Below are 12,612 nucleotides of genomic sequence, written 5' to 3'. Positions count from 1 at the left end.
ATCTTGGTAAAAGGCCAGGCGGTCCCCCTTGTATTGCGGTGGGGAATTTCTGGTAAGGTTGAGAATCTTTTCTTTGATGGTGAAGAAATGCAGGCGGACTATAACATCCCTGGGTGCGTCCGGGTTCATTGTCTGTGGCCTCAAGGCTCTGTGTGCCTGGTCGAGTAGGAGGTCGTGAGTGGATGCCTCGGGCAGTATTGATTTGAATAGGTTTGTCAGGGTGGCGTGTAGGCTTTTCGGTGGTGACCGTCTCAGTTAGGCCCCGGATCCGAATATTGTTCCTACGAGATCTGTTGTTCATATCTTCCATGCTTTCTTCCATTGCCTCAATTTTAGCGTACAGGTAGGTGATGTCCTGTGTGTGTGCCTGGGATGTGGTGGTGAGATCTTTAATGCTGGTTTCGGTGTGGAGGGCCTTGTTTGTTAGGGCCTCGATGTCTTCCCTAATGCCGGAGAGTTTCTTGTCGAGTTCAGCCGCCATGTGGGATTTGATATCCGCGGTGGCTTCCCTGAGCATGGATTGCATGGTGCGCAGGGTTAGGGGGGCATCTGGGGCTGTGTTGTGTTCGTCCCCGTCGGAGTCCGTGCAGGCCTCTTCTAAATTTCGGCGGCAAGATGGCCGGCCCTGTTCGTGTTGTGGCCGGAACATCGGGGCGACCGACTGGGTCTGATCTTTTTTGTTTTTTCCGCCTCCCATACCTCTGTGTGGTGGTCGGCTGTGCGTTGTGGGAGTTGTTGTGCGTTCTCTGGGTGCAGTTATGCCTCAGTATATGCGGATGGTAGCGGATTTCAGGAGCCGGGGAGAGGGAGCTCAGAGATTATGCTGCCATCTTCCTCGACGGTCAAGCTCCGCCCCTCTCCGGAAATTCTGTGACGTTGATTTTGCCAAATGAAGTCCCCGACAGCCTTTTGCAATGGGGCTAGATCAGATTTTAGTAGTTTAACGGGTAACGCCTGAAAGAGAAATAGGATGCGGGGTAGCACATTCATCTTTACTGCGTGAATACGCCCGATCCAGATAAAGGGTTTATCTAGCCACTTATCCATATCTTGTATTACGGTTCGCATAAGTGGGGTATAGTTTAGGTGATAAAGTTTGGCCGGGTCAACACATGTACTTTTTAAACAAAATTTGTTCAAACGTATTCTCTAAAGGGCAAGGTCTCTTGGCCCTTACTGCTATCTCTGATTAGCCATACCAACAAGACAAGACATTTTATGTGTGTGTTCTGGTTTTAAATGCTGTAGTCTGTGGAGTACACACAGTATTGTCATATGTTGCTTGTTTTGTTTTTTTCAGGTTTTGAGAAGTGAGTACATTTTAGTACAAGTCCCATGTGTTTTGAGTCCTTTTGTAAGGTTCTATGTTGATATTCCTTTAAAATGAAGGCAGGATTATTTTGGCTGGGTATAAATCACCTCTCTTTATAAAGACCCTTCTCACTTGAACTAATTAATTTTACTAGTATGACTTATTGTGGCAATGTAGTCATTCTTTGCTTCATTCAACTCATAGTAAAATAAATAAATAAATAAATAAATATATAATTTTTTATTCATCCAAAAACAAATATGACTGTTTAGCAGCTCTAATAATGTCTGGAACTTTTTCTGTGTAAGGAATGCTCTTTATACAGCTTATAATGCCATATTTATTTATATTACTGGTTTCCCTCTTGTGGATGTTTCTAAACATATAACTTGTATATCCTGCAGGTCGTTGTGAATCCTAAATACAAGGTGCTGGAGTCCGACTTCACCAACAATGTGGTGCGGTGTAATATTCACTATACAGGACGATACGCGTCTGCTACAAATTGCCGCATCACTCAGTGAGGAGTCCATGTCTGTCTCTCCCCTGGTTTCCTTTGCTTTTAAAGGCTTCTAGTACTAACTAGGGGAGGTCCCTCTGTAATTGCCCCATTTTTCTGTTTATGCTTATGGGGTGTATTTACTAAACAGCAGACCATAGAGGCTTGAAAAAAATCTTGGAAAATTTAAGCCAAAGTAGCAGCATTAGAAAAAACCTTCAACTTTGTTGACCGAGTGAAAAACTGTTACTAAGTTACTTGCTGTAATTCACTGTTTGTTGAATAGACACCAATTTGTTCCCTCTATATGCACTTTCTCATATCGAACATCTAAATACACTGACCAGCCACAACATTAAAACCACCTGCCTAATGTCGTGTAGGTTCCCTTTGTGCTGCCAAAACAGCTCTGAAGTGATGAAGCATGGACTCCATAAGACCTCTGAACATGTCCTGTGGTATCTGACACCAAGACATTAGCAGCAGATCCTTTAAGTCCTGCAAGTTGTGAGGTGGAGCCTCCATGGATCAAATTTGTTGTTCAGACACATCCCACAGATGCTCAATTGGATAGAGATTGAGGGGAATTTGGAGGCCCAGGCAACACCTTGAACTCTTTGTTCCTCGAATCATTCCTGAACAATTTTTGCAGTGTGACTCATTGCATTATCCTGCTGAAATAGGTCACATCCATCAGAGAACACCACTGTCATGGAAGGGGTATACGTTGTCTGCACAGGGTCAGATTGCTACCCCAAGTAAACTCAATCCACACACACACATAAAGTTTGGAGTATTTGATTGCATGCATTTATACGACTAGTTTGGAGTATGATTAATTGGATGTGACTAGTTGAGTGCATGGCTCGTAAGTGGATAGAGTTGGGAGAGGTTGTGTGTGTATGTGTGTGTGTGGAGGCTGCTTGTAGTGTTGTACATTTCTGGGAATGCTGCTTGTGGTGTGACATGTCTGGGGGTGGCTGCTTGATGTATTGCGTTTGGGTTTGTTGTGGGGGAATAATATTTAGTGGGAAAGTACTGGCTATAGTTGGTTTATACAGGATGTAAAGGAGACTCTAGTGAGGGATTAGGGGTATAGTGGGGAACTGGGGGCAAAGTGGAGGGGGATAGTGGCTATAATGATAGTGGCTCTAGTGGAGAGATAGGGGTTATAGCGGGAGAACTGGGGCTGTAGTTGGAGGTTAGAGTGGGGTTGATGGTGACTATAGTGGGGATACAATCCCCATATATCCCACCCCTTGACAGATGCCATTATAATGATGTAATAAATGCCAATTACATTCCTGTCAGTGGTTTTAATGTTGTGTCTGATATCAGTGCATATCCCTTCTCTATGTTTATCTATGTAACATTATATTTCCATAGGACCTTACCCACTTAATACAGTCTTTTAAAACTCCTCTGTCTCTCCACTGATTAGCCCTTCTCTTTCTCTTTCGTCCAAAGGTTTTGAGAAAAACTCTAAAGAAGATTCTTACCAGTGAAGGATTTAAATCCTGCACCATAAAGTCATAGAAATCTCTAACTGTAAATCGCACCCCTAAATCCCAATCTAATGAGCACACCAGAATTCATATTAACACTTGTGTAAAAAATCCTCACGTTTTCTAATAAAAGAAATTGTAAAATTGATCTTTGGATTTATCAAAAGAATCGATCACTTCTCATCATACCTTTTTGGGGGCAAGCATTAAACAAGCTGATATTACGAGAACCATATACCTATGAGTAATGATGTTAATACACTTTTTATAATAGTCAGGAAGACATGACACATTTGTTGACCGTCTGTGATCTGATATATGTTTTATAGTCCGTCTTTACCCAGATCGGTCATTTCGTTTTACAACGGTAATTTCCTTGCACTCCAGTTTGAATCACCTACTACTCCATAAACATAACCCTGCCCCCTGTGTATGCTTGCTGAATACCCTTAAAGGGACACTATAGTCACCAAAACAAATTTAGCTTAATGAAGCAGTTTTGGTGTATAGATCATCCCTTCGAAGTCTGAGTGCTCAATTCTTGCCATTTAGGAGTTAAGTCACTGTTGTTTCATCCCTAGCCACACCTCCCCTGGATGTGATTCACACAGCCTGTGTGGGGAAAAATTGTATTACTTTCATTCACATCTTAACTTACTTTAGAAATGTTTATATCCTGCTCTGTAAATTCAACTTTAATCACATGCTGGAGGTTCCATGGTGCATGGTCTAGTAGGCTAGTAACCGAGCAGGAGATAAGAAATCCTAAATTAAACAGACTGTGCAATAAAGGAAGTGTAAACATTAGATCTCACTTTCCAGGAAGTGTTTAGGTTGTGTACGTTACATGCAGAGAGGTGTGACTAGAGCTGCATAAACAACGTGATTTAACTTCTAAATTGCAGAGAATTGAACAGTGACACTGCATGGGGCATAATCTGTACACCATAACTGCTTAATTAAGTAAAAGTTAATTTGACTATATTGTCCCTTTAACTTGTATATTGCGAAATATAACTTCCTTGTTATGATGTCGCCAGATGAGAGAGCAGGAATTGGGTGCTAGGGAATCAGCTTGAAAATGGCTTGACAAAACCTGAACCTCCACCATAAACTCTCTATATCTTTGGTACCTTACTTCTGGTGATTTGAAAAAAAATATGAGCTGTTTTACATTTTTCTGTAAAATAAAAAAAAGGTCCTTGTCATCAAAAATAATCTATGCATCATTATATGATATTGTTAAAACTGTTGATTATTTTCAAATATGTTAAGCAGTTTGTTTAAAACAAAAAACAAAAAAAACAATGATTCCAGTTAAACTTGGACCTGTTGGGCAGAGAATATCACTCGAGATTTCAAAAAGCACTGCACTGTGGAATGCTGGGAGCTGTTCTGCTAACCACAAACTCTGATTGGTTGCTAGCATCACAAACTCTGCAGACTTGTATTCTTTAACAATAATAACCCTATTGGTTGTTTGAAAATTGTGATGGAATCCCAAGATGGCTGCTAACTTACTATAGCTTGATTAGATAAAATAATAATACAATTCTATTTTCAATATTCCTTTAAACAAATGGGAAGACATATTCAGCCTCTTTAACCCCTCAAGGACCAACTTTGTGGAATAAAAGGGAATCATGACATGTCACACACGTCATGTGTCCTTAAGGGGTTAAAGCAATCTTTATAAGAAATAAGAAAATAGATACAAGGTGTAATGAATAACAAATGTTAAAACTGGCAGCTACATACGTTTACAAGCGTCTAGAAATGAGTGTTAGCTCAAAAGTTGAAAATAAGTATGTGCGCTCAAAATAGATACTCTAGAAAATATATAATATATTTATTGAGGTAAAACTCATATAAAATTAATAAAAATGAAATGAATCAAGCCAAAAATAAAAACATAACCCCACTGTTCTCAAAAATAGAAATATATTATTGATACATGGTACAAAGTGAAATGTGTAATAGCTGCCTAAAAAGTAACACAATATATGTAGCAAAAAAGACAACACAAAATAAATAAAAATAAAAGATAAAATATAAATAAAATAATATTGTACCTTGCCTCGGTGTGGGCCCCCCACCGAGGTATATATGTATGGAAATCAGCACTCAAAAAAAACAAGTAAAAAATATATAGGTGAGTGGAAGTTCTAAACAGCGGACCTCTAACCCACTCCAAAGGGGGATCTGTCAGATGCAGATGGAATAATACACCGCGGTCGGGATGTTCAAAAAAGACCGCGGTGTAGTAAAAGCACACCGCCCACAGGTACAGCTGATAGGATATAAGTGAGCTGCAGTGGCGTACACATGACGTATGGGGCCCCGGTGCGAAAATTGATCCGTGGGCCCCCCCCGCACGCTTACTCTGCGCAGGCCGGGGCCGCATCACATGCGGCGGGCACCTGGTCGCAGGGGTTGCAGGGTTGCAACCCCTGCGACCGCGGTATGTACACCAGTGCATGCAGATGCACACACACTTAAAGGACCACTACAGACACCCAGATCACATCAGCTCAATGAAGTGGTCTGGGTGTTAGGTCCCTCTAGTTTTAACCCTGCAGCTAAAAGCATAGCAGAAACTGCTATGTTTCACTGAGGGTTAATCCATCCTCTAGTTGCTGTCTCACTGACAGCCGCTAGAGGAGCTTCCGCGATTCTAAGACACTGAACGTCCATAGGAAAGCATTGAGTAATGCTTTCCTATGGGCGGTTTGAATGCGCGCACGGCTCTTGCCGTGCATGCGCATTTGGAGCTGAGCCGCGGAGGGATCCCCAGCACCAAGGGAGTCCGGCGCTGGAGAAAGGTAAGTGCTGAAGACACACACACACTCTCACGAACAGACGCATACACACTAGCTAACAGACACACACATTTACTGACAGAGACACACTCAGCGACAGACAGACATACACACTTACTTACAAAACATACACTCTCACTGACAAACACACACTCACTAACAGACACCAAACAGACTCACTAACACAAACACACTCAGTAACAGACACACACAGTAACACACTCACTGACACTCACTAGCAGACACACACTCACTGACACTCACACTAACACACACACTAACACTCACAGTAACAGTAACACACACAGTAACACTAGCACACACACTAACACTCACAGTAACACTAACACTCACAGTAACACTAACACTCACAGTAACACTAACACTCACAGTAACACTAACACTCACAGTAACACTAACACACACACTAACACTCACAGTAACACTAACACTCACAGTAACACTAACACACACACTAACACTCACAGTAACACTAACACTCACAGTAACACTAACACTCACAGTAACACTAACACACACACTAACACTAACACACACACACTAACACCCACAGTAACACTAACACCCACAGTAACACTAACACTCACAGTAACACTAACACTCACAGTAACACTCACACTAACACACACACTAACACTCACAGTAACACTCACAGTAACACTAACACACACACACACACACACTAACACATTTTTTTTTTAAATTTAATCCCCCCAGCCTCCTTACCTTTTGGAGTGCTGAGGGGATTCCCTGGGGTCCAGTGGTGCTGCTGGGCTCCTGGGGGCCCGGTCATCCGGCGGGCAGGCAGGCTGGCAGGCGGGCGGGCGCGCGAGGGAGCACTCTCCCCTGAGTGCTTCCTCTTCAGCTCCCTCGTGCGCCGCGTACTGATACCGGCACTGGAAGATGACGTCATCTTCCGGCTCCGGTATCATTGCGGTGCGCGAGGGAGCTGAAGAGGAAGCACTCAGGGGAGAGTGCTCCCTCGCGTGCCCGCCCGCCTGCCAGCCTGACTGCCCGCCGGGTGTAAGCAGGGCCAGCCTCGGGGGGCCCGGAGGTGGCTGAATCCTGGGCCCCCCAGGAGAAGAGGCTGGCCCATTGCGTACATACCGGGACGTAGGGCCGGGCCCGGTCGCAGCCGCGAACCCTGCAACCCTGGTATGTACGCCACTGGTGAGCTGTAACTTATACCGCGGTTGGTGTCTTCAAAAAAGACCGCGGTAAGGATGGATGAAGCAGCAGTCAATATAAACGAAAGTCCACACTTTCCAGGGGTCAGAAGTGAGATACCATAGAGAAATAATAAATAAGATAAATAAATAAAATAAAAATAAAAGCAGAAACAAAATAGGCAAAAAAAAAAAAAACAGCGGGTCCGGCAATAAAGTGCAGCAGCGTCTACGCGTTTCGTCCCGCCCACGGGACTTCATCAAGACTGGATAGCTGCCAAAAAGACCTGGTTTAAATACCCCAGAATAAGGAAGTATTTAAGACATGTAAAGGGGAAACACCCTAAACTAGGAAAAATCATCAAATACAATCAACAAAATAACAAGAGTCTATATGTATGTATGTATAAAAAATACACATACATATCTTATAGATAGAACATCTTTGAAAGAACAAATATATAATAGTTAGGCAACACAATATAAATAAGTAATCAAAATAATATTCAAAATAATAAGGCAATCTTTATGAAATATTCATATTGATCATGTTGGCATTTCACTGATATTCCAATGTTGTCAAAATATATACTGTTTGTAACTTTCTTGCACAGAAAAAAAAAAAGAATAAAAAAAAAAAAAAGATATACTGAGACAAAGTAAGGACAACTTTGTCTCAGTAATTTTCCTATACCTGACACTTCTTGACACTGGGCCTAGCGAGATCCTCCATAGATCTCAATACTGTATTGTCATGCATGCGCAAGAGTACAACTGTGATATCTGCTCCTGGCACGTCCGTCCTGAAGAGGATGGTGGCGAAGCAAGGGACAGGTTTAGGTAAGTAAATATCACCTTGCCTGCCACCCGGCCGCTGGACCCCCAGCTGTAATGTCACTGTTGTGGGTTTTTGCAAATTATGCAAAGTCTCTAGACCGTTGACAGTTCTGCTTTAAAGGCTTTACATTTTTGAATGTAGCCAACAGGAATTTAACAACATTTTAACAAGCAATACTGTCTTTTTTTTACTTGTGTTTCCCTGAATTCCTAACTAATGCAGTTTCAGACTGCGACCTTTAGTGTTTATCGTCTCTCACTGGCTTTTCCGCTGATGTCATTAATTGGCCCCTAACAGAGACAGAGCAAATAATTATATCAAAGCTGTTATCTGGTAAAACAGTTGTCTGGGAATTAGTTTTACATTGTTATTGGTTAGATGACAGCTGCCTTTTAGAAACACACTAGGAAACTGAATTTTCTTCTCTGTCTCAAGGTTATTACTGCAGCTCAGGGTTTTTATAATGCAGAGTCAGATTCTCAGGGTCACTTAGTCTAGCATTGCCTTAGTTTTATTGAAACAAATTTCATGTAGCTGGGACGAAAAATGCTTTTCTTCCTGGCACATCAAAGGGTATACCCACATATTCACAGACACCCACTTGAAGATATGCAATAACCTGTTAGGTGTTACACAAAGTTAAACAAAAAGTTTGTGAACAGAATAGGATTTATCTACTAAACAGTGAATGGTGATGAATTGAAAATTAATTGGAAAAATTTGACTAAAATAGTCAAGCTGGGAATATAGCTGATTTGGATTTGTTTTTCCCCCACAACCATTTATTTTTCTAAATTTCAGATTTTAATTCACTAAAATTTGATGTTCATAAAATAAACCTCTATGCCGCAGGCATAGGCGACCTTCGGCACTCCAGATGTTTTGGACTACACTTCCCATGATGCTTTGCCAGCATTACGGGTGTAAGCACATTATGGGGGATGTAGCCCAAAACATCTGGAGTGCCGAAGGTTGCCTATCCCTGTATGGCATGCACCACATAGAACAACCAAGGCTATGGAAGTGTTAAGTTGTTCAAAGGGTTTGTGCTGAGCTCATTTAGCAGTACACCCTGTTCCAAATTATTATGCAAATTCTCTGCTTAATAATGTGGAACACCCTCCTTTAGTGGTTTTTTCTTAAATTGGGCTCACCTGGCAATCTAATTATCACAGGTGTCCGAGATTGTTTTCAGTGATCAAAAGAGCCCTGAGACACAATGTCATTCATGAGTTAAACTGAAAACCTAAATATTTAATTCTATTTAAGTGTCACAAAGATTAAATATTTAGGTTTTCAGTTTAACTCATGAATGACATTGTGTCTCAGGGCTCTTTTGATCACTGAAAACAATCTCGGACACCTGTGATAATTAGATTGCCAGGTGAGCCCAATTTAAGAAAAAACCACTAAAGGAGGGTGTTCCACATTATTAAGCAGAGCAGCATTTTCATGCAATATGGGGAAGAAAAGGGATCTCTCTGCTGCCGAAAAGAGTGAAATAGTTCAATGCCTTGGACCAGGTATGAAAAAATTAGATATTTCACGAAAACTTAAGCGTGATCATCGCACTGTTAAGAGAATTGTGGCTGATTCGGAGCACAGACGGGTTCGTGCAGATAAAGGCACATTGGGGAAAATTTCTGCCAGATCCATGCATTGGATCAAGAGAGTAGCTGCTAAAATACCATTACATAGCAGCAAAGAGAGATTTGAAGCTGTTGGTGCCTCTGGAGTCCCACGGACATCAAGGTGTAGAGTCCTCCAGAGTCTTGCTACTATGCATAAACCTTCTATTCGGCCACCACTAACCAATGCTCACAAGCAGAAATAGCTGCATTGGGCAGAAAAAAAAAAAAAAGACTAATTTTCAAACAGTCCTGTTCACTGATGAGTGCCGTGCAACCCTGCATGGTCCAGATGGATGGAGTAGTGGATGGTTGGTGGACGGCCACCCTGTTCCAACAAGGCTGCGATGTCAGCAAGGCGTTGGTGGAGTCATGTTTTGGGCCGGAATCATGGGAAGAGAGCTGGTCATCCCCTTTAGGGTCCCCGAAGGTGTACAGATGACCTCTGCAAAGTATGTGGAGTTTCTGACTGACCCCTTTCTTCAATGGTACAGAAGGAAGAACTATGCTTTCCGTAATAAAATCATCTTCATGCATGACAATGCACCATCTCATGCTGCAAAGAATACCTCTGCATCAATGGCTGCTATGGGGATAAATGGAGAGAAAGTCATGGTGTGGCCTCCATCCTCCCCTGACCTCAATCCTATTGAGAACCTTTGGAGCATCCTCAAGCAAAAGATCTATGAGGGTGGGAGACAGTTTACATCCAAACAGCAGCTCTGGGAGGCTATTCTGACATCTTGCAAACAAATTCAAGCAGAAACTGTCCAAAAACTCACAAGTTCAATGGATGCAAGACTTGAGAAGCTGCTATCAAATAAGGGGTCCTATGTTAAAATGTAACGTGACCTGTTAAAATGTTTAAAAAGTTAAAATGTTGTTATAAGTTTGATTGAAATAGCTTTTGATTTCAGTAAATATGCTGCTTGATAAAGGCTACCAGGAAGGGGCCGAAACATTGGGGGCCTACTAGGTTTGTGAGAAATGTTTGGTAACTATTGATTATTGATTTTTGCCTTGTGCCTATTGCACTTTATTTATAACTGTTAGTAATTTTGCCTGTATATCTTGTTTACATTGGCTCATTAAAAACCAGGTTAGTTACTATTGTGACTTTTTGGTGTGCATTCTCTTTCGTATTATGAGTAAATATGCTGCAAACACAACAAATGACAATTTTCAGTTCTTTACAACCTATAAAGTGTTTTGAAACTTACTGTGCGTAATAATTTGGAACAGTGCATTGTAAGTTTTCTATGTTTAAAAAAAAAATACTGTTATCATTAGGAGGTTTGTTCAATACAATTTGAATTGTACTCTTAATAGTTGATAACATGAGAATTATGCTGACTGTTATTAACATCAATTATTTAGGTAAATGAGAAAAATATCATTTGCACAATAATTTGGAACAGGGTGTAGTTAGGTAGTCTCATAAAAATATCTACTACATGAAAACTGAGGTATAAATAGACTGGGTAACTCGTTTTATCCCAAGTTGGTATTCAATTTACTCAACTCTGGGTTTTAGGAAAGCTTATGACATAACATGATCACTTGGTTTGGAAATAAAAAGACGTGCTCTATATTGTTCAAACATTTCAAACACATCTCTAATATGAAAGCAAAGAATACGGACTTCTACCTCTTCTATTATGAAACTTCTGGTCTAAACTTAAAAAAAAACCAATAAAGTACTAAGAATACAGACCTGTATTCTTTAAACTTTAGTGTCCTCCTACATAGCTGGTCCAATACAATGCTTCCAATACAATGCTTCTTATAGATGCACCTGATGCACATATGTGGCGAGTGGCGCATGCGCATACAAGATTCTCCATAGGAAAGCATTGAAAAAATGCTCTCCAGTGGGGGCTCTGTGTTGTTCTTGGTCAGTGCTGAGGGGGTGCCTCTTGTGGCCGTCAGGGTGCTGCTGACCCCTGACCCAGAAAGCACCACTAGTGGCCGCGTGACTGACACTGGAGGAGTCCTTAGGCAGTAATGTAAACACAGTCTTTTCTCTGAAAAGGCAGCAATTATATTAAAATGCCAGCAGGGACTGACTGCATACACCAGAACAACTACATTAAGCTGTGGTTGTCCTGGTGACTATAGTGTCCCGTTAATGTAGTGATATTGATGTGTAGCTGCTGTCCCTTCACATTTTTGTCTGTGATCTGGTGAACTGGACTCCAGTAAGGAGGCACGCGGCACTGAATACAGGTAAGTATAATAACTTATTGTAGCTTATTTGTATATCACAGAGGGATCCGGTAATCTAAAGTTAAAAAGTAACACTGTAATCTTACATATTCTTATATTCATATATTTATTTATAACGTTAGGGAGCTTTGTTTTTTCGTTTGTAGATATTTGTTTAGTATTGTTTAACCAGAAAGTCATATGACTGTTTGCAGGCGACACAAACCAGGCAAATCAGTGTAAAAAATGCACAATGTTTATTTCATATGGGATTCATCGCTAACTCAAATTATATTGTATAAAACATCAGGGATTGCCCCATGCTCCTTATCCCTAAACTCCGGGGCAGTAGGATAAGGGAAAATAATATAAACCAGTGATTTGAGGGGTTTCAAATAGGAGTGGGTGGACAACTTGTCCACCCCCATACCTAGGACCGTGGAATGGGGATAAGAAGTGACAGGAGGAATCTTAACATTTGGAAGACTGCTGGGAAAGTTAATATACAACACTGCTGAAGATGCCATGCTGTGTATAGTGGCTACCAATCTCCTTTTTAGTGCCAGTCCTCTTTATAATGCCAACATACCCTGTACATTTTGACAAATCCTAAAAAGTA

The 12,612-nt window shown here is 41.3% G+C and overlaps 1 protein-coding gene across 1 annotated transcript in view; it reads left to right on the top strand.

Moving 5' to 3' along the window:
* Positions 1–3,464, top strand: part of LOXL1 (lysyl oxidase like 1) — a 36,359-nt gene extending 32,895 nt beyond the window's left edge. Inside the window, exons 6-7 of the mRNA XM_063449354.1 lie at positions 1,717–1,832; positions 3,279–3,464. Coding sequence (XP_063305424.1) covers positions 1,717–1,832; positions 3,279–3,285 — 123 coding nt within the window. The 3' untranslated portion in view covers positions 3,286–3,464. The remainder of the gene's footprint in view (positions 1–1,716; positions 1,833–3,278) is intronic.
* The last annotated feature ends 9,148 nt before the right edge of the window (positions 3,465–12,612 follow it).

This window comes from Pelobates fuscus, chromosome 3, assembly GCF_036172605.1.
Source record: "Pelobates fuscus isolate aPelFus1 chromosome 3, aPelFus1.pri, whole genome shotgun sequence".
NCBI lineage: Eukaryota > Metazoa > Chordata > Amphibia > Anura > Pelobatidae > Pelobates > Pelobates fuscus.
This window is presented reverse-complemented; position numbering and strand designations above follow the sequence as displayed.